The sequence below is a fragment of the Manacus candei genome, unplaced genomic scaffold (genome assembly GCF_025592945.1).
Source record: "Manacus candei isolate 608988 ecotype Guabito, Panama unplaced genomic scaffold, ASM2559294v1 h1tg000033l, whole genome shotgun sequence".
Lineage (NCBI taxonomy): Eukaryota > Metazoa > Chordata > Aves > Passeriformes > Pipridae > Manacus > Manacus candei.
In genome coordinates, this window is record NW_026138081.1 from 2,214,950 (window position 1) to 2,235,597 (window position 20,648).

Here is a 20,648-nt window from a genome sequence, read left to right on the forward strand (position 1 = left end):
TTTAAAAAAAAGTCTACGTGTATTTATACCATGTATCATGTGATGGGGAACATTCAGACCATATCATTATACCAGCATGTACTTAAATCACTTATTGCCTTAACACGGTGATAATATAGTGCAACATAGTGGAAAATTACTGTTACTGGCTTTTAAATTGTTAATAAGGCTGTGACTGCTCCTGAAGAACTTCACATGTTAGCAGGAATATCCAAATATTTATTTGTGCTTTATCTTTCCCATAAAACTGCACACCCTTCTAAACTTGCTAATATTTAACATCAAAAATAGTATTTTAAAAGAAGAGTGTAATGAATTTGATGGCTGGTTTCTTTTTTTTCCCTTCCAGAGCAAGAATTTACTCTTTGAAAAGATCAGTCGTGGTCCAAAAAGAAGAAAGAGGGTAACTATTGGAATACTTTTTAGCCTTGTGTAATCTAGAGAGAATTAAAATCATATTGTTAAAATGAAGAGTTAAGCTAATGCATTTGTATTATACCTTAGATAATGTGTAAAGTCAGGGAATCTCTGTGATAAACTACTATAGCCAGCTTCAGAACTGTACACTGGCTACAAGATTTATTTCTCTAAATAACCTGCTACTTTCAGAAGATGCACTTCAAGGCAGAACATTAATTATAAAACTTCATATTACCTGTGTTTTAAAATTGATCCTATCTGAATAAAACCATTTAAAATTATTTAAATGTGTCTAAAAGAGAATTTAAAAGTTCCCTCCTAAAAATATTAGTAAATTTAATTACCACTGTCCATGCATGTGCATATGTTCTTTGGGTGTAAATGACACTAGAGGTAGTTCTTTAGCAGAGTTTATCTTGGATGAAACTCCTATCTCTATGTCCCACTTGCTTGAAAGACAAAGATGACTGGGCTCTCATTGTTCTGCTCCTGGAACAAGGAAGGCAATCCATGTATCACAGAGAACCTCTGCACAGTCTGCCTCACTACCGTCTCTTTTTTGGTAGCGTCAGCCTTTCTTTTATTAAAAAAAAATCATTTTCAGGCAGAGTCAGAGTCTTTAGCTTTACTGCTGGCATACTGTTTTTCTAAAAAGTCTAGCTCTCTGCCAGAAAGTAGCTTTTCAAAATATGACAGCACAGTTTATACTGCAAATGAAGTAAATTTAATTTAAAATAACAAGCATAAGTGAAGATTATTTATTTATTTAACTCTCAAACTTCTAGTCTTCTCTAGAAAGGGAGAAGATAAGTTGATTTCTTACCAGTTCACACATCACTGGCAATCAACACTGTGCAACCATGAGTAATGATCTGACCTGAACTTAGTATCTGCCTCCTGCTTACATTTGATTTTTGAGTTTGTTAGTGGAAAAGGAAAAAGGGTAGGCATCTGATTTTAATTTTTAAGTTTCGTGGAATGTTTATTAATAGCTAGAACAACATGTTAAAGTGGAATTCATGCAATATATACATGAGAGGAAAAAAATGAAAAAAAGAAAAAGACTTTCTGTCTGTGAAATGACTGGTGTAATTGAATACAAAAGAAGCAATTGCTGGAGACATGACAGCTGCATGGCCAGGGGTCGCCCAGAATTTTGAAGATGAAGCTTCAGTGTCTTGCTTTGCAGCAGATTTATTCTCCTAGCACAGGCATGTCACCTAATGGTAAATTCATTAGAATTTAAGGTGTCTTAGAGTAATACTGTAATGATTACTAATGCTTTAATGAACAATTCAGAATTTTCACTTCATCAGCAGAAGGGTAACCTAGAGATGTCACCAGCAGAGTGTATGTCTCCAGAAAGCGAAACGTCCACTGGATTCCACTGCTGCCTTCTGTGCTCCCTGTTACTCTTCCAGGCCCTTCTGCACAGACATAGAGTTTCCGAATCTTGCAACAAATTGGTCTTTTGGGTCTGATTGTCCCAATTTTAGCTTAAAACAAGTCTTATGGAACGGTGTAGGTAGTAACTCTGTTGTACCTATACAATGTGTAACAGTCACAGAGGCACTACTGAGGTCTGGAATACCACAAATTCTAAGTATATGTTGCATATTCATATATTTATAAACACACATGCAAGCACATATATACATAATCAGTACATACAGCAAAGGTGTGTATTTACCATGTGCTACTGTGTAATTTTTTTTGTAGCACTTGTAGTGCCAGACAAGGAAGGCTACATGACATCTAATTTTAATTAGCCATCCTCCCTTTTTTTGCATTTCTATGCATGAGCATAGTCCTGTCCAGAAAATAATAGAATATCCCGAAGTGTCAGGAGCTCTTCTGCAATCACTGAGTCACGTTGCTGTGGGCTCGGAGCTGTGCACAAAGGTGCTTGGGAACTTGCATTGCTTTGAATTCTGCACAGCTGCATAGGATTAAACATTTTTTAACAAATCAGCCAAAATATTTTACATTATATTTTGATTTCTTTTGTCTGTTAAGAAGGATTTACATTTTTATGTAGTTTCATTCCCTTCTACTTTATTTCAAAAAGTAGCAAGCAAGTACCATTCCAAAAAGAAGACCAATTAATCTTCCTAAGAATCTAAAATAATTCCTAGAAGTTTATGCAACAGTTGAATTTCACTAAATTAACATTAAACAGAACTTCTTTAAACAAACACAAACAAATCATTTACATATGTCTTATTTCTAACAATTTAAAGCATTAAATTAGAGTTAGTTTATTTTCAAGGGTTTTTCCACATTCATTTCTGATTCTTAATATTTTTATGTTTTTACTTGCAGCAGGCAAAACACTCAAAAACCAGTGGAAGTAGGCAAAAGGGCTGCTCTGTGCTATGATTAAGTATTAATGATAGCATCCACAAATCTGGAGAAACCCAAGGGGTTAAACTTGAAGGCAGACAAACCCCAAGTCTTTTCCAGGGATTCAAGAAATACTTGGGATATTTGAAAATAAATATTTCGTGCCCATTTTGAATGCTTTTTTTTTTTTTGATTCCTCATTTTTGGTGAAAGAACCACAGAAATATCTCAAGAAAAGTAATTTCTGTAACATAGTCAGCCTGACAAGAATCAGGAGATACTGGAAAATTTGCATTCCTCCACTTAAGCAAACAATTTTTATGGCATCAAAAACCTGCACACTAGAAATTTTGTCTATATCTGTGAACGAGAAAGTACATACTTGAATTTTGTTTATACAGACACTGTAACATGCCAGAAAGCAGGTGTAAATGATATTTAATACTGAAGTGCCACTAAACTGCTTGCTATTTGTAAATAGAGTAAATACATTTTATTACATTGATATAGATAAAATTTGAGCATAGGCTTTCTATGTTACTTCATCTGCAATCTCCAAACAGTTTTGAGACAGGATCTGTTCATCTTCAGCCTCACATTGTGCTGCTTGCATAGTGCAAAGTGAAGTTAAACCCTCTCTAGGGATCTTCTTTCCAGCATTCCCTTGTTCTGGCAGTGGTATGAGAGCCATTTTGTATGCCAAAACCTTGCTTGGCTCTGCTTCTGTGCCAGCAGTTATTTTATCTCAGCATCAAGAGAGGAAGCAAGGAGGGGTTTCCTGGAGAGGACATGGGCTGAAGAAGAGACTGTGGTCAAAATGATTTGGTGGTCTCTAACTTGTCTCTCAGCATAATGTCCATCAGCGTCTAGTAATTTAATCTAAAGCTTACCTGTACTTCTCTAGCAAGTTCTGTCCTGCCTCAAGAATCAGGGAGGTAGGTCTGCTGTGGTTTCTCTGCTGAGCTGGGGAAAGGGGGAATGGAGCAAAAAGGCAGTGTTTAATTCAGATTGTCCTGTATTCTTGCAAGTCCTCCTCCACTTATATTCCTTTCAGTGGATTGAATTAAATTCTTTCACAAAAAAAAAATTGTAGAAACAAAACAGTGATTGACTTTTAGATTTAATCTCTGGAAGCAATTTTTTTTCCAATCTGCAAGTGTTTGACAGATAAGAAATGCATAAATACATTTACTAATCCTAGTTACCTTTTATGTGTTTCCCTGTTTCTAATAAGTTTAAATAATTTTAAACTTTTTCAGAGTGTGAACCCCTATCTGCAAGGACAGCGACTGGATAATGTTGTAGCAAAGAAGTCTGTTCCACAGTTTTCGGATGAAGACAAAGGTCCTGAATAAGTACAGTAAAAATGAAAGATAAAAACTCATGCCATCCCCTGCTAGACTGTAATATTGCTTATATATAATCATCTATGAAAATCCTTGTGAATGGCAGCATGCTTATTATTTATACGACTGTAGATGAAAAACAGCTGTATTTATAACAGTATGTTCTAGATAAGAAAAATATGGTTCTGCTTTTTGTTAAGTTACGGTAAAAGGACATTTCTGTTGTTTTTATTTTAGTCATGGAGCAAACTTTAAAAATGTTAGTCATTTTAATAGCTAACGTGAGGTAAATGGTCCTAATGAGCAGCTTGTAAATAGAAAGATGAAAAAATGCCCAATCTGACTCCAGCATTTAATCTTAAATGTTACTATGTTTGACACATGAAAATTTCAGTTTTATGTTTTGTTCGCAAATATTGTTACTTAGCAAAGACAAAGTATTTATTTTACCAGAGAATTTTGGCTTTTGGTCATTTTAATAAACATTTAAGCAATCTACAAGGTTTGCAAAGTGACGTTTCCAAAATATTTCAGAGGCTCATTTGTCTCTGTTATTTCTGTGCAAATTTAAAAATTAAAGAACTGTTTTTTGACTCTATTCACTGGAATATTTTTCTGTTAGTTTTAATCATTCCTTAACTTTCCTGAACACTTGCACATCTTTCTTCTTTATCAATGAAACTGTTATGTTGAATCTCCCCCACAGTTCTTTGTCTGAGTAACAGCAGCATTTGTGCATTATAGTGTTCTTAAATTATGCTTCCAGGGGATATTATAAATGAAGATGGAGACATTTGTCTGTGTTAATAAGGTTGTATCAACAACCTCTGCATCTAAATCCAGGCTATGAAGGTCATTACAGTTGATCTTCTGAAAAATTATGCTACTCTAATAACACTGGTAGCTATCATTGCTCTTAAAGTTGTTCCAGGAAGCTTAAATTGCCCTTTTGCCCCTAGGAGGTTGAAGAACTTTGTATTCCAGAGTTCTCCCTTTCTGAAAGAGGAGAATATAAAATTACCTAAAATTTTTTATTTTTAGAATACATCTGAATATTTAAAGCCATGTGCACGAAGCATTGGAATTACGGAAAAGAACCTTAATTTACAGCTTTGAACTTGAAATCTGTGGAAAAAGAAGTAGTTTCCTTTCCCATCCTACAGAAAAACACAGTAAAATAATGATGACACCTTAGAAAACAAACAGATAAGGAACTAAAGTTCCTAGCTACACAAGATTAAAGTTAACAGGATGGCACATATATGACTGTCAATAGCATTTGCTTTTTTTGTCCCACCACTTGGTAATAAATTATGTATGTAGAGAGTTGGCCCTCTCATGTCATCTATGGGTAGATTGTAAAACTGTGTGATATTTTAGGATGAACTATCATGTCTTTCATCATAGATCATTTTTTTAAAAAATCTGGAAGACTAAATAGTATGTAATGCAGTGGGGTTTATACTCGCACATGACACAAAATTGAGGAATTTCTATGAATCACAGAGCTGCCTCCTACTGGCTGGAATACGATGGGAGCAATTCATGTGACAGAACTTGAAATCTCTGCTCCTTAAGCCTACTGTTTTTATCTGCACTCCTGCTTAGTCTTCACCCAGGTTTTGAGAGTTGCAAACTTGCAAAGGTTGTCTCCAAAATCAGCAAAAAGTATATATATGCTGTATATATATAAAAATATATAACTATATATATATAGCTGTATATATAACTATATATATATATCTGTCCTTATTAGCTCCAATAAAATCCATTTTAATCACAAAAGTGAAGGAACCATAATGGCAATTAATTCCATTTTTTAAGCTCTTAGTAAGGACCAGTACATAGTAAAAGGAGGTATTTATGGTAAATAGGGGGCTTAAAAACAGAGGGGCAAAGAAACATTGTTTGCTTAATAGTATCAGTGATCTCACATCTAATTTCTTGAAGTACTTTAGGCCACTACACCCTTTCTGGGGATGATGTGATAATCCAGAACAGCAAACTGGCCAGAACAGGAGTCTTTGGATTCTGCCTGTGACCTGGGTGGGGCCAGAGGAGCTGTCCTCCTGTGTATGATAGGTCTGCACAGCACAGGCAAAGGAAAAATATCACAATTCAGAGGTGATTTTTGTCTTTAAATGCAAACAAAAAAAAATGCAAAAACCTTTAGACTACACAAAACGATGTGTCTTAGAGGAATTGTGTGCTGGAAGAAGTCAAATGCATGGTGGTGAGCAGCTGTCTGCTGAGTCCATCGGGCAGCTTGAGTGTTTCACCAAGAAGACTCAATAGCACTATTGTGAAATTTTAATAAAATATAGCTCTTACACCGTGATAATGAGATTCATTATTCTAATTTCAGTTTCATACTAGAGCTGTCTTACTGTACTGGGATTGGTAGTCCCATGTTGATTTAAAAAAAAAAAAGAAAAAACAAGAAAAAAAAAAAACCTTGTCCCTTCTGCTTCTCCAACAAGAGTCCTAACGTGTATGGAATTTTTATTAGAATCATCTTTCAGAGTCACTGAGTAAAAATACCAACTATCCCCCTCACTAAGAGCTCACTTCACCAAACCAATAGATAAAAGAATCTGAATAGCTGCACAGCTCTTGCAGGTGTCATTGCCCTTTTACATTTATGATGCATGTGAATTAAGAAGCATGTCTGTTGATACTGTTGTTTAGAATTTTCATTAAATTAAAACCTTTTTAGAGTATTTTAAAACTCGCAACTGTGTTAATTACCTCTGACGTATTTGAGACACAATGTCCTTGAAAGAATCCATACAAAATAAAGTGTATTGCCATGCAACATTGATTTTGTCTAGTAAAGAAATATTTATTACCCTGGCTTTAAAAAAAGCACCATGTAACTGATCATATTATAGTATTTGATTTGTGACACAAAATTTACTCTGGGAGTGCAATGTGTGTATGCGCACACACACACACACACACACACACGCACACACACTAACATGCACTTTTTAAAAGATAATATAGTCTGATAATAAACTCAGTAGTGAAGAATATAAATATGTTAACCCACAGAAGAAAGTAATATAAAAATGCTTAGTGAATTACTAAGGAGGGGAAATAGTGATATGCTTCTATATATTGGCACATTTGCATTCACCTAACAAAATTGTGTTGCTGATCTATTCAGCAACTCATGAGCAATCCAAAGAAACTTGGAAATAGTTCCAGGAATCTGATGTCAGAGTCCCAAGAGTCACAGGGTTGCAAGTAAAGCTGATCTGAAGCTTATTTTATGAAAATATGATGAAAAGTTCTTCATCCGTTAAACTGAAGAAAGGCACAGGCAGAAAGATGACTACTAAGTCAATTAAGTTTTTGGCTTTGTTGTGGAAAAAGTATCACTCAAGCCCCTTTGTTTCAAAATGTCAATAGCTGAGGATGAAGACAGGTATTTTTTTGATGATGAAGAGGAGACTTGAGTCCATGCCCTCAAACCAGCTCTCTAACCAGTAGCTTTGTGGAAGTGTTGAAAAACGTCGTTTTCATTTTCAACTAATTTTTGAACATTTACATTTGTTGGAAAAAGCCAGTAATAACATCAACCCAAAACAAATCTTCTGGCCTGTTTGCTGGTAAGCTCACTAAACCAACTCTAACCTTATTTGTAATGCTGTTTACACTTACAATGTGATAGAAGTTTTATGCAATTGCTTCTTTTTTATATATACACAAATCAGCAATGTCTGGATCTGTAGGACAAAGAGTTCAAAGATAACTTTTCAGTCAAAGTCACACAGACTTATGGAAGGAGAAGGGGAAGGTAGGAGGATTCAGATGATACCACAACCCCATAAAAATTGGAAATGTCTAAGGAAAGTACAATTTCACATAATCCACCGGGGAAATGAATATGTTCACTATTTTATTAGCTAAGTGTGCTAGAGGTAAGATTTAAGGTACCTCTCCATCCAAGTCAGGAACTGTCAGGGCCATCAGGGAAAGAGAGGACATTATCTCCCATTTTGAGACACCTAAATCCAAGGTTTCAGGCTAATGGAATTGACAATTAGATTGAACTATATTTCTGCCATACTTGATACAAATAAGAGGGCAATCTAATATGCCCTAAATGAAAGACATCAACAATAAAAACCAAAAAGAACATATTGACTCCATTGCCACATGGATACATATGCATACACTTAAAAATTTAGTTTTGTTTGAAGACATGCAATTACCTTCAATACAGTTAAAAAATAATCATATTCAGGAATTATCTCAAATAAGAAGTCTTCTTTTTAAATTAAGAATTATTGTGTCCCTTAAAAGGTCTGCCTGTTTGTGGTGCCTAGAGTCAATGACAGATTCCAAGCATGAGCAAAGACAAGTTCTCTTGAAGGGTTCAGCCACTGACAGTGAGTGGCTTACATGCAGACTACATAAAAACTATAAGGAAATGTAGGTGAAGGAAGTGGAATTGCCATCATGAAGGGCCTCATGAATCACAAATGTAGCTGACTAGCACAGGATTGGGTCCTAAGCCAAGATTTTCATATACAAGAGAGCGAAATGCTCAAATGAACCATTTTCCAAGTACACTCATGGTCCACATCTACCCCACTCGAGCCTTTAGCTGTTAGGTGAAGAGTGGCACTGAACTCCAGTTCATCATCCTAATTTGCCATGAGAAGGAAGCATGTACTTTCAGTTCTTATGTTCGCTTTATTTAGGATGCCAACTGCTTTGCTGCGATTACATGAATTCTGATGGTTGGAAGAGCCTCTAGCCATGTGTTCAACACATGGGAGCATAACAAATGTTAAATAAGAGTGTCATGGCAGTAGTGTTACCAGTTGGAACTAAAAGAGCTTAAAAAAAATCCTGTTTGACTATCAAGGTCTGTATTTTTATGTGCAGCAGAGGTAGAGATGGTAGGAATTGAGAATGGCTTCAGACTTTAGGTAGCTCTAATCACTTCTTTTTATTCTTTCCTGTGGTTCCTGTTACCAAAACACATGGAATGCAGCTCCTAATGCAATGTATGGTCTTTTACATTTAATCACTATGTTTCTTCATCCTACTCTTCTCTCCAAGAAAAACAGTGGTGGGAGTCAGTGGCTAAATTTCACTGTAAACTGAGTGAGGCAAAGGAGAAAGAAAGCACAGAGAAAAATAATGTGCTACTAGTCTTAAACTCTCCCTCATTCCCTAACCAGCGTCATTTATTTAGAGCCACCAAAGATCTCCATTAGAGATGGTAAGTGTTTTTAGGTCTGGACATATTTGTTAGATCACAGAAGGTGCATACGACTTCAATGCTGAATTGAATCTTAGCCTCTTTTAATTAGTTCTTTATTCTGTAAAATGAAAAAAACCCCCCAAAATCCTAGCAGTTCTTCAGTGCAATATATGCATTCTAATGCCCCAAAGTCCTCTAAAAGTGGCTGAAATTCAAGTGGGATTTCATATGGGGAAATATGGTCCTGATTCCTCAACACAGTAGAGAACACCTTTCTACACTGGGAAATAAAATACCACACTGTGACATTTTGTATTTCTAAATGGACAAAACAGACTTATGAAAGAACACGTCAGGCCATCCAGAGAAACACTCGTACTTCACCACTGGTTAGTTTTTTCCCTTTCTTTGAACAACATTGCAAACAGTCACTAACTCAATTGCAAAACTTTGATTCCAACAGGTGGTGCAATGGCTGTAAGATTTATGGGCTTGAAAGTTGCATTATTACAGTTGAAGTAAGAAACCTGTTTTTAATGCTCAAATGATCAAATTAAAAAATAGTCATAACTGATTTAAGTAAGTAAAAGTCAGTGTTATGATAAGCATGGCTGTCATAGTTTGTGCACAGACTCTGGCTATTGGTTAAATTCCCAAACAACTCTACTACTCAGCTGCCACAGGAGTCTGTGCATGTGTGGGTAATGTACATGTGCACAGTTAAAAAAGCAGAAAAGTATGTCCTGCTTCTGATTCCTTATAGCTTTCTCTTGCTACTCCCACAGTGTCTCCAGCTTTGCTTCAGCCTTTCTGGTGGTTACTGGTCTGAAGCTATGGTGTCTTGGAATATTTGTTTTCAGGGACTTTGACGAATGCAAAGTCTTTCAGCATGCAAGCAGTAGGTGCCAGAATGTTACACATTTCTTTTGGTTTAAAATACGTTAATTATTTTCTGCTTTAGTAGTTGAGGTTATTTTCTGATTTCTAACCATATTGGCCATTTTCTGCTGTGTTTTTACGTTCTCAACAGCAACCTATAAGCCTTTAAAAGAACAAGAATTATCCACAAACTTCAAGATAAGACCTTCATAGACCTCCCATAAAATACCAGTTGCTTGTTAAAAAACACTTTGTGTCTATTTAGTTGTGTATCTGGAGGTTCTTGATCTGGAGGTTTACAAAACTGGGAATTATTTCCAATTAAAAGATGGGTGAACAGTTGCAAAGAGGTTGAGGGCTGACTCCACTAAAGGCCAGAGTACCCACAGCTGGACTTGTGTCCAATGCAAATATCAAAGTCCAAGCACATGCTCCTCAAACTGTGACTCCCTTTCCTATAGCTATAGGCTATATACACTATGTTTTCTTGTAATCATGTACCTCAGGGGCCTGAACTTCTGTGCATGCCTAGGACTGTTTGAAACTTGGTGAACCTGCATAGCTCTACATCTCTCTCAGTCCTAAACCCAGCCTGAACCCACAAACTTGGCAATTCCTGCCCTATATTCCCTGGGGAACCAGCCTGGCAATGAGTCACCTCACACATGTCTATAGGAGCAGGCATTGAACAAAATACTGCAGCAGACATAGACAATTTAATTAAAAAAAACGGTGCCTGTAAGGGTTATGGCATAAGAATCAAAGCTCTAATGACACCAGAGAGGGAGATCAAGAATAAACACAAATTTGTCATCTAGTGGTTCAGACGGCAGGCTGAACACAAGGAAGGACAGAGTAACACCTGGGCTCTAGCTACTCCTCAAAGAGTGTTTTGGTAGCTGGGCAGACACTTGATGAAAACACAAAAGTAGTCTGAGAGCATGGCAAAAACAAGCCAACCACGCACCCCTATCCTTTCCAGTAGATGGCTAATTTTGGCTCCCTGTCTTAATTGTTTCCTGAATTGTTGAACAGCCTCAGCAGGGAAGGTACAGAGCCCTCTCATACAAATAGGCTCCAGACTCAGGGCTAAGAGGCTGCACCTCTGGAGGTGCAGGTTTGCACACCTCCAATGAATAGATAGACACAACAACCATTTCTTTTCTGATTCCTTAAACAACACCAGCTTTCTTTCACTCACTTTTAATGTATTGTTTTTTCCAGGAAAGTTAGATGTATTTAGTTGCTATCCAAATTATTGGAAGAATGTTACATTTAGCAAGACTTGGAAACTAGCAAGAGTTAATTTGCTTGACTGTGCATTCTTTATTCTAGTAACTTTAAAAATATCTTATAGATCATTTTGCATCCATTGAAAAGGAAGCACTTAAAAACCCCACTTCCTTACTCACTATTAGCGTTCCAGTGACAAATTTGATCTTGCTATCATTGTCATATATGGGATTTGCTGACAAAGAGCTCCAGTGAGCCTAAGGGATCCTGTTAGCGTTGCTAACACAGCTCCTTATAGCAAGTCGTGTCTTATTGTAAGTATTTTCAGCACCAAAGCTAAGATATAATCTTTTTCTCCACTCCATCACAAATAAATCTGTTCAATGTGCTTTCAAGTGGAATTTGCCCTATTAAAACACACAGGGCCAAATACTGAAGGGGGTTCCAAAGCTTTTCCAGAAGCTGGTGGCAGTACAGTCAAAGCTAAGAGGGATCTGGACCCCAAATCAAACAAACAATTTGACTAGAAAGACTAAAACATAAAAGTACTTCTCCAAATTAGAAACAAAGAAATCACATTTCACCATGGTGGCTTTTTTTCTACTTGGGAAGAAGGTTTTGTTAGACCTGACTGCAGTAGACACTCCCCTCTAATGCACAGAGGCTTTTGAAACAAATTGTCCTATCTCCACTGGATAAAAAAATGCTTTTTGCCTCCAGATAGCCTGTGCCCTCAGCTGGATTAATTTCAACTAATTACATCAAGATAAAACCCACTGCATTTTGTTTCTTCTATGCTTTTACTTCATAATAGCTTTCTCAATGTAAAACCTTCAGCCTAAAGTAAAGGCATAGTCAAAAGAACTCATAAATTCTGAATCCAAGAATTTACTATATTAAAAAGGAGGGTTCCTTCTTTGCCTTGCAGTGCAAGAGAATATCCCGTTCATTTCTATTTTCTCTTTGGTCAGATCAGAAGAACAAGAAATGGCTACGATGATTTTTTTCTTTTTTTTTTCTAAAAATGTGTCTGATAACTTTTGGTGATGCCAGCTTCCAAAGACTCTTTCCTCTTAAGTGTTCTAGTATATTTTTCAAAAGAAAAAATTATTTTTTTTAGTATGAATTCATATGCTCATTTTGAAACCCTGGTAAGAAATAATAATACCTCCTTCACAAGGAGTCTAGTTCCATCTGGTTGAGAACCAAACAGCCTTGCCACAGTCTGATCTGGAGTGTAATTGATTTGATCACTTGCAATTTAACTTCTTCACTTACGTCTTTAGTGCATTAAGACTTCCTGGGGAGGGGAAGGAAAACTGTTTACATTTTTAGACTTTTTACAAGTGCATCCAAAAGCTCCAAGTGTTTGGTGCCTGATTAATTACAAACACCTAAAGGACTGCTCGCAGTCCTATTTACAGAATCCCTCCTAACATCAAGTGACTTAACACTTTCCCAGGCACTTTGAATCGTATGTTCTTTGGGGGGGGGGAAATCATTTAATCAAACTGCCAATGAAAGCAGCTAGCGCAGAATTGCTGGGCAGTGTGGTTAGTCCCAGAATTTAAGATGACAGCTCTGAACATCTCTACAGAAAGGGAAGACTGACATCTGTTGTAGCTTGTTTGGAGAGTAAAGTAAAAGGACTTGAAAAATCCTAATTAGAATTCAAGATAATGAAAGAAAGGGAAAGATCAATGAATAATATCTAACTGTCCTTAGCCAAATAGGCTAAACAGGATACTTTTGACAAGGAAACAGAAGAAGTAAAACAGAGTAGTTGTTGGAAGCATCAAGAAAAGAGGTTTGGCCCCAGGCTTGCCTGTATGGTTTCCCAGAAGTGATTTTTTTTTGGCAATTTTTAAAAGAGTAAATTTTTGGTAACAATACAGATAAAAAGTAGACTATTTTTGTATTTTATTATTATTGTATTTTTAATTCTTGAGTTCGTAAAGTTTAGCATTCTAATATGCACGTCAACTAGAAAGTCCTTTAACAGGGGAAAGAAGTATATATAAATTATTTTTAGGTCTTTTAGAAAGGCTCGCCTGACTCCAGTCTCTTGGATTGTTGTGTGTGCTTTATACACTCTGAATAGTCCCACTGAAAACAAAGTCAAGCATCTGGCCAAACAAAGTCCCTGCAGGATTCGGGTCCAAATCTAAGTTTAGCAGAAAAATGAAGTATGTGCACAAATCCACCTTTCTTACCAAGGCACTTAACTATCTGTTTGCACTTATGTATATAGTTAAAATGGTATATAAGACAACCAGCAGTTCTTTTTAGGTAATGACAACTGGTTAAACACTTCTTTGTCTGCCTTTAGATTTTTTTTTTGTCCAGAACAGTGAAAACTTGGCTTATTCACTGGAAATATCCTTTTTTTTTTAATTGGGGAGAATTACAGAAGTTAAAAGGCCTTCTTCCTTATTAAAAGCATTTAGAAATTTCAAAATGGATGCATTTAAGCATGTAGACAGAAAAGAGATGAAAGTTAAAAAAAAGTATGTTTCATCTTCCCAGATTAAGTGGAACTCTCAATTTCTCTTATAAATTGCTTATTTCATGGAAAGTTAGGTACCCAATTAGCTTTAAGGATTTAGGCCAAAATTATTCTGTCTCCATTGAAAACTCTGTTCCTTACAGCAGTTTTATAGGTGGGAAAATGGAGTCAAGAGAAAATCAGCAGGAGTGAAACAAGGTAAAGGATGAAGGGAGAATGCACTTGTGCCTCTTATACCTCTTCTTTTTGCTGTAGAGACCATCTAAATAAAAAATGTCAGTGAGAAGACTTTGTTTTCTTCCCACCTGCATTAGTATTTATTCTGAGAAGTGAAGTAACTGATGCTGAAGCAGTACAACTGTTTAACAGAGTTCCTTCCTTCCTGTAACACAGCAGTCATTTTTGGTGACAGTGCATTTCAAGTATAAAATTCTACACAGTCTAAGGAAGTTGTTGTCTCAGACAAAAAAAAGGGCTTCAGCTCTTTCATTCCTGCAAAGCTACTTTTTTATCTGGTATTCTGTTTTACATGGATATTGCCAGGAAAAGCGAAAAGAACAGATAAGATTTCCATTTTGAAAGGAGGACAATGGGATATTAAAAAAAAACAAAAAAACAAAAAACAAAACAACCCCCAAAAAACCCCCAACCCTCAACGAAACAAAAATAAAAGCCTTGCAAATCTTCTTACATAATAAAATAGCTCTCTTGCCTCTCTAACTCTTTTTTTGTTTCACTACAGACATAAGTGGCACAGTCAGGAGAAAAGCCTCGACCTCTTGAGTACCTGCTATTTACCTTACCTGCTAGACTGTCATTGTATGCCCTGTAGGTGTTGCACAGAAGCCCCCACAGGTAACACTCCGAGGTACAGGTGGTCACACAGCAACAAACTGCCTTCCATCACAGCAAGAAAGGAGTAAAAGGGCCTACCTTGCCAGAACTGTGTACAAGACATCTAAGTATGTCAGAAAGTGTAATTTGTCTAAGATGTTGGGATGCAGTAAGGTGTGAGAAGGTAGTCTTTTACTTTTGCAGCAAAACTGGAAACTGTATTTCATAGTTGTCATATCCTTGGAGGGAAATATTTATGTAAATAATACATTGAGCTCTTTAGATGCCTCTTTTCATAATTCCCAGTTATAACTTCAGACTGTACAGGCTTCTTATGTTCATACAACCTCAGTTTGCTTAGCTAAGTCACTTGTATCATTTTGCTCCAGAGGTGCCATGAAAGCAAAGTGTCAGCAAACACCTCCTACAGCTTCAGGAGAGAGAAGAAAAAGAAAAACAAAGGTATGAGGGTAGAGGAATTTTTCATGGGTATTTTATGGCTTTCATTTTCTTGGTAAATTCTTTTATAGTCATCAAATACATAAGATGCACCAAAAAAAAAAATTGTGAGAAGAGTTATAAAAAGGTTAGCTTGACAAATGATATTTCTTCATTTGGCATGAAAGTTTATATTTATCCAGCAGTCAAACTTCATCCTAATAAAATAAGCTTTTGTAAATCACTTCTGAAAAAATAGTCACATATGGATTCGATTATGTCAGTAGGTATTTTGAGGCCACAAAACATAATTTTTGTTCTATGTCTGCAGCACACAGCAGAGTGGAATGCTGGTGGGTGACCATGTCTCCTAGGTGTGGAGATGACTACAAGCCTACAACCTGACTCTACACGCATTATATGCTAAACAAGAAAGCTTTTCAAGCATACCAGGATATCATACTTTTCAGAGCAGAATCCCAGACATCAAGCTTTTCTCTCTAACTCATTTAACCTTTTGATGTCCAGTATCTTATTCCTGAAGATTTGCAAATTACTTCTAGAGCAAGCAATATTTTGAAAATAAAAAAATGAAAATATTTCATTCTCAAAAAAACCCCCCAGCCCTAAAATAAGCATTTTTCCATACTTAATTTTCTCTCATTCAGTTTATGGAAATCTATACATTACAATGTTGATGTTCTGTCAATATAAATCTAAAATATTGTTTTTTTCAGTAAGTACAATATTATCAAAATCTTTCTTGTCAGCCTGTATGGTGGAGCCTCCATCACTCAGACATTAATTCTAAAACAAAAATAAGATTAAAAATCCTTAATTAAACAGAATTTTGCCAAAGTTAAGCACAATCTCAAGCTTGATTCTCTAGTAGATTTTATGAGAAATGTAACTCAATTCAGACTAGCCTCAGTCTTTTTTTCTGGTACTATCTCATGTGGCTTGATATGAAGTTCAGTGCTACTTAAATGAGCCACAGGGAACTGGATTCTTCGAGTATCAATTCTTTTGTATGACAAAGTATGTAGTCTTCTTCCCCTGGATAGCAAAGAAGCTCAAACACCTGGGCAAGAATTCCATGCATGGCCCATCCAACACACACTACGTATTATCTTGCTTATACCCCAAGTCATGAATAACTTCTGAGACGCTGCTCCTCTTTCCCATCAAGTCAGGAGGATAGCAGTGTACACCACCAGAAGCTCAACAATATCCCACAATGTAAAGATATCCTTCATCTCTGAGAAAGAAAATGTACCACAAAATTTGTTTCTGAAACCAGACATCTCTGCACACATCTTTTGTCACATCAGATAACAAACTTTATAGCCTCACACCTCCATTGGACAGCTTCAAACACCCCGAGGATGGCAGGTGGCAAGCAGCAGACTGTAGTGGAAGTCAGTGTTTGCTTCTAGCCTTGTTACTAGCTCAATCAGAAAAGTTACTGTTGTGTTGGTGAGATAAATTCTTCCTTAACATTTCATTCCTTTATTTTCACATGTTTTTCACAGGCACCACTGGAATTTTAAAGGGCAAAAAGCACAGCAAAACATCACTATCTCTGTATTAAAAAGAAACTGAGGCATGCTGGTAGGTTGGTATGTAGGTGCATACATTCATATTTTCTCCTTTAAAGTGCATGAATAGAGTGGCTTGGCAATACTCTTCTTGAATGTTACCAATAGAAAGGAAACATCTCAAGTGACTGCCATAGAAAAAGCACTTAAAACATTAGAGATTTTTTCATCAATGGTTGAGTATTATGTACACCCTTAGGTTTTTCTCTGTAAATTAGTGCCAGATTCATAGCCCTGAATACCAAGGTCCTTTTTCTCTTTAGCAGTACAGTTCAAAATAACAAGTAAGGCAGTTCAGATGTGCCCTGTCTCTATCGGACAGCTTGCCTTATTTCTGACCTGGAGGACACATCTAGAAGTGAGAGATATTGGCTTTCTAGGTATATTAGGGCCAGCTCTCAGCTGTCACAGAGCAGTTACATCTCCCTGAAGTCATTATAAACTATTTCAATTTACTAAAGAAGAGGATCTGGCCCCTGTGAGTCTTTGACTTCTCGGCAAAGGCTTTTAATGATGTGCCAGCTGTCCTGGCAGTGAGGATATATTGAGTAGCACTCGAAGTTAGCAGTAGCAGACAGGAGCTCAGCCCAACAATATTTTTCTCTGCAAGAATTAAGTACAGCACTTCTTTTAAGCTTACACAATTCTTACTGTTCCACTAAAACAAAGAACAACTCACACAGTGAATACCAGCAAGAAATGGGAGAGGAAATTAAAAAAAAAGCCCAATAAAACAATAGCAAGCGGGTGGTTGAAATCAGTCAGGTTCACAGTACAGTACACACTGCTACTACTCCATGACATGGAAGCTCTTCATCTAAATCTTTCTCACAAAAACATGCAGATTCCCATAGGCCTCTTTAATACTAAATAATTACACAACATTTCTTCATCAGTATTGCAGCTCCAATTAGCAGCACTGGTGAGCTTCAAAAGAATTTCAAGTGTGAATAAGGAAGAAGTATTTCCCTTTAAGCCCTGGTCCTTTTTTAACCAGTCTTTGGTTGGGATCTGACCAGCACAGCTGAACTTTCGGAGTAACCACAGGGAATGTTTTTTTAAAGACTTCAGCAGAAATAAAGAATACAATCTTCCAAGCTGGAAATTATCTGGATACCTGATGTTAAAGAAAGAACAATGAAGAAAATGATGTCTTTTCCCTGCCTCCCTCAATCACAAAAAAATAAAAATAGACACAAATGTTTCTTCTTTTTTGACAAGTCTATTTATTTATTTATTTATTTATTTATACCTTCATTCAATCCAAGAAAGCAGCTGCAGCTGCAATTGTTTACCTTGTTGGTACCCAAATGGTTTATTTTTGTGAATGAGCAGAGAAGTGCTTGCAGGAATAATTCTACTTTCCAACTGTCAAAGAAATTTGAACACTTGTCTTGCTGGATCCAAGCAGCTCGTGTTTACTTGAAACACTGTGTGGATTAAACTGAGAGAAAGATGAGATGGTTCTTGAGGAGGGGTCACAACTTTACACCAGGAGCTGCTTCTTAGTGTTTCTTAGTTTGCTTTAATTCAGAGTGACATCTACTCCAGATCACCAGCTCTGGCTAGATGACAGTAAGGCATTAAGTGGACATACCTGCTCTGCAATAGATGCCCAGAAGTATCATCTAGGAAAGTCAATACCAGAGTGGCATGTAAATGACATCCCAGAAAAATACAGCAGAGAGGCAGGTTGCCTGCCTGGAAGCACATGCAGAGCCAGGACCATCATCAGGCACCACAAGGAGCTCAGGGCAACTGCAGAAAACACTTCCTCCAGCACCAGTCAAGTGGTCAGACCATGGCCCTGGGGAAGGTGCAGCACAGAGCAGCTCCCCAGCCTGTCTCCAGGGCTGGTAATCAGAGTGAGAAAGAGCAGATGAGAGGTGAATAGACCCTTCCCTTTCAGTACAACTACTTAAGAGAAGAGAAAGAAAAAAGGAACATATAGTCTGTCAACATACAGAGAGGAGGGAACTGTGACTTTTTCTTTGAATTCACAAAGAAAGTACCCCAATTAATTAAAAACATGTATTAATTTTATAGCACTTCTATGAGTAAAATAACAAAAAATCCTAAAAATTCCCTGGGCCTCTCCTTCTATCCATCTAGGTACCATTTGCTGTAGTTCTTTGCAAGTAATCCTTCCCCCAATAAATGTGTTTGACTTTCAATGGCTCCTGCACATCAGATCATTTTCTCTCTGATGCTGCCACCTACCACTGCACTACGTCCACTTGCTCGGTGACTGAAGTGATTCTTTTTTAACAAGCTGTTGCTAAGCACTCATCTACGAAACTAGTACTACGGGGAACCATGCTTTGGCCTTAGCAAAGAACAAGCTATTGCTAAGTCCTATGAAAACTACTGTGGAAAACTTGCCCTGGCATCCCTAATAAAGCAGATTCTTTCATTTTAATTTGTCTTCCCCCTCTGCAAAACCAGGCACAATAAAACTATCTCTTTGTCAGGTGAGATCCGGGCCTCTCTGTGGCTCAAGGTGGATGCTGACCGTTGGGTGACTGAGGAGCAGGGCTGGTTTGGTTCACGGGCAGTAACTTGTGCCTGACAGTAAGGAAAGCACAGACCGTTGCAGCACCACCTGCAGCGCCGAAGTCCCTTGCAGAGCTTCTCTCAGCTTTGCTTTCACCTGGGTGATGCCCACAGCTTGAAGCAGCAGCTGACAAACATCTCCGTTTAATTAGGAAGCCCAAAAGTCAGTCCCTGTTTCAGAGGCTGCTCCTGTCCGTAGTGACCATCAGCTGCATTGCATCTCTCCGTGGTAAAAAGTCCGCAGTAGACGAGTGCCGGTGCTGGAGCGCCTGGAGGACGGGTTAGCCGGCTGGCACCGCAGGAAGTGCAGGTTTCACTGCGGAGCAGTGGAGTTCCTCCCCTCTCCAAGGCTCTGTCCTTCGATGCCCCTAGCCCCACGCTGGCTTCAGATTCGGGATATGCTTCGGGCAGCCGCAGGGTTACGGCTGCGAAGGGTTCGGTCCGTAAAACGCTAAGCTCCCGCTGTTTTTTGCCTAATTTCGAGGGACACCTGGGACTCCGTGGGGCTGGCTCGGGCATCGCCGCCGCCCTGCCTTAGGCCTCCGCGCTGCCCCCACGGCCGCCCCGACGATCGGGCGGCTCCGGCCACCTCCGCGCTCAGCCTCGGCAGGACGCGGCGCTCCTCCGCCGTCCCTGCCCCCCGCGGGATGCCTGAGGATCCCGTAGCTGTCCAAGAGACGCAGTGACGGGACACTCGAGGTGTCCCGCCTCTTGCGGGACAAAAAAAAAAAAAAAAAAAAAAAAAAAAAAAGGAAGAAAAAAAGTCAAAACAGCCAAACAACCAACCCTCTGTCATACAGAGCTATGAGCGCGGGTCTGCGGATGGGAGCCACGGTTGAATACCCTCTGCACGCAGACATAACCGCAGGGTTTGTGGTGGTTTGTTGTTTGTGTTTGTTGTGTTGTTGTTTGTTTTTTTTTGCCAAAGCTGCGTTACTCCCGGCATATTGCAGAACCTCAGCAAATCCAACTTGTAAGAAGGAGGACTGCAAAGGTAGGCTGGTCAGCGGCTCCCCGCGGCGGCCTCACTCGTCCGGCTCATGGGCAGCGCAGCGCCCCGGCAGCCCAGCCTGCGGCCAGAGCAGCGTGCACGGAAGGGCAGTGGAGGCGGGGCGGAGTAGGATTTAACTCTTCTTAAATGTCATACTTTAATGGGGATGGAAAATGTGAATTTTCTGTGCATTCCAGGAACAATTCCTTGGGGTAGTGACCTTTAGCACCGATTCTCTTATGAGAGGAAAGTAGTAGAGTGTTTATCTGGATGACTGAAAGCTTTC

The 20,648-nt window shown here is 38.1% G+C and overlaps 1 protein-coding gene across 1 annotated transcript in view; it reads left to right on the plus strand.

Annotated features, from left to right (window-relative positions):
- Nucleotides 1-6,930, plus strand: part of LOC127472891 (neuroendocrine protein 7B2-like) — a 46,243-nt gene extending 39,313 nt beyond the window's left edge. The window contains exons 5-6 of the mRNA XM_051791780.1: nucleotides 350-403; nucleotides 4,023-6,930. Of these exons, the coding sequence (XP_051647740.1) occupies nucleotides 350-403; nucleotides 4,023-4,118 (150 nt within the window). The 3' untranslated portion in view covers nucleotides 4,119-6,930. The remainder of the gene's footprint in view (nucleotides 1-349; nucleotides 404-4,022) is intronic.
- Nucleotides 6,931-20,648: the final 13,718 nt, after the last annotated feature.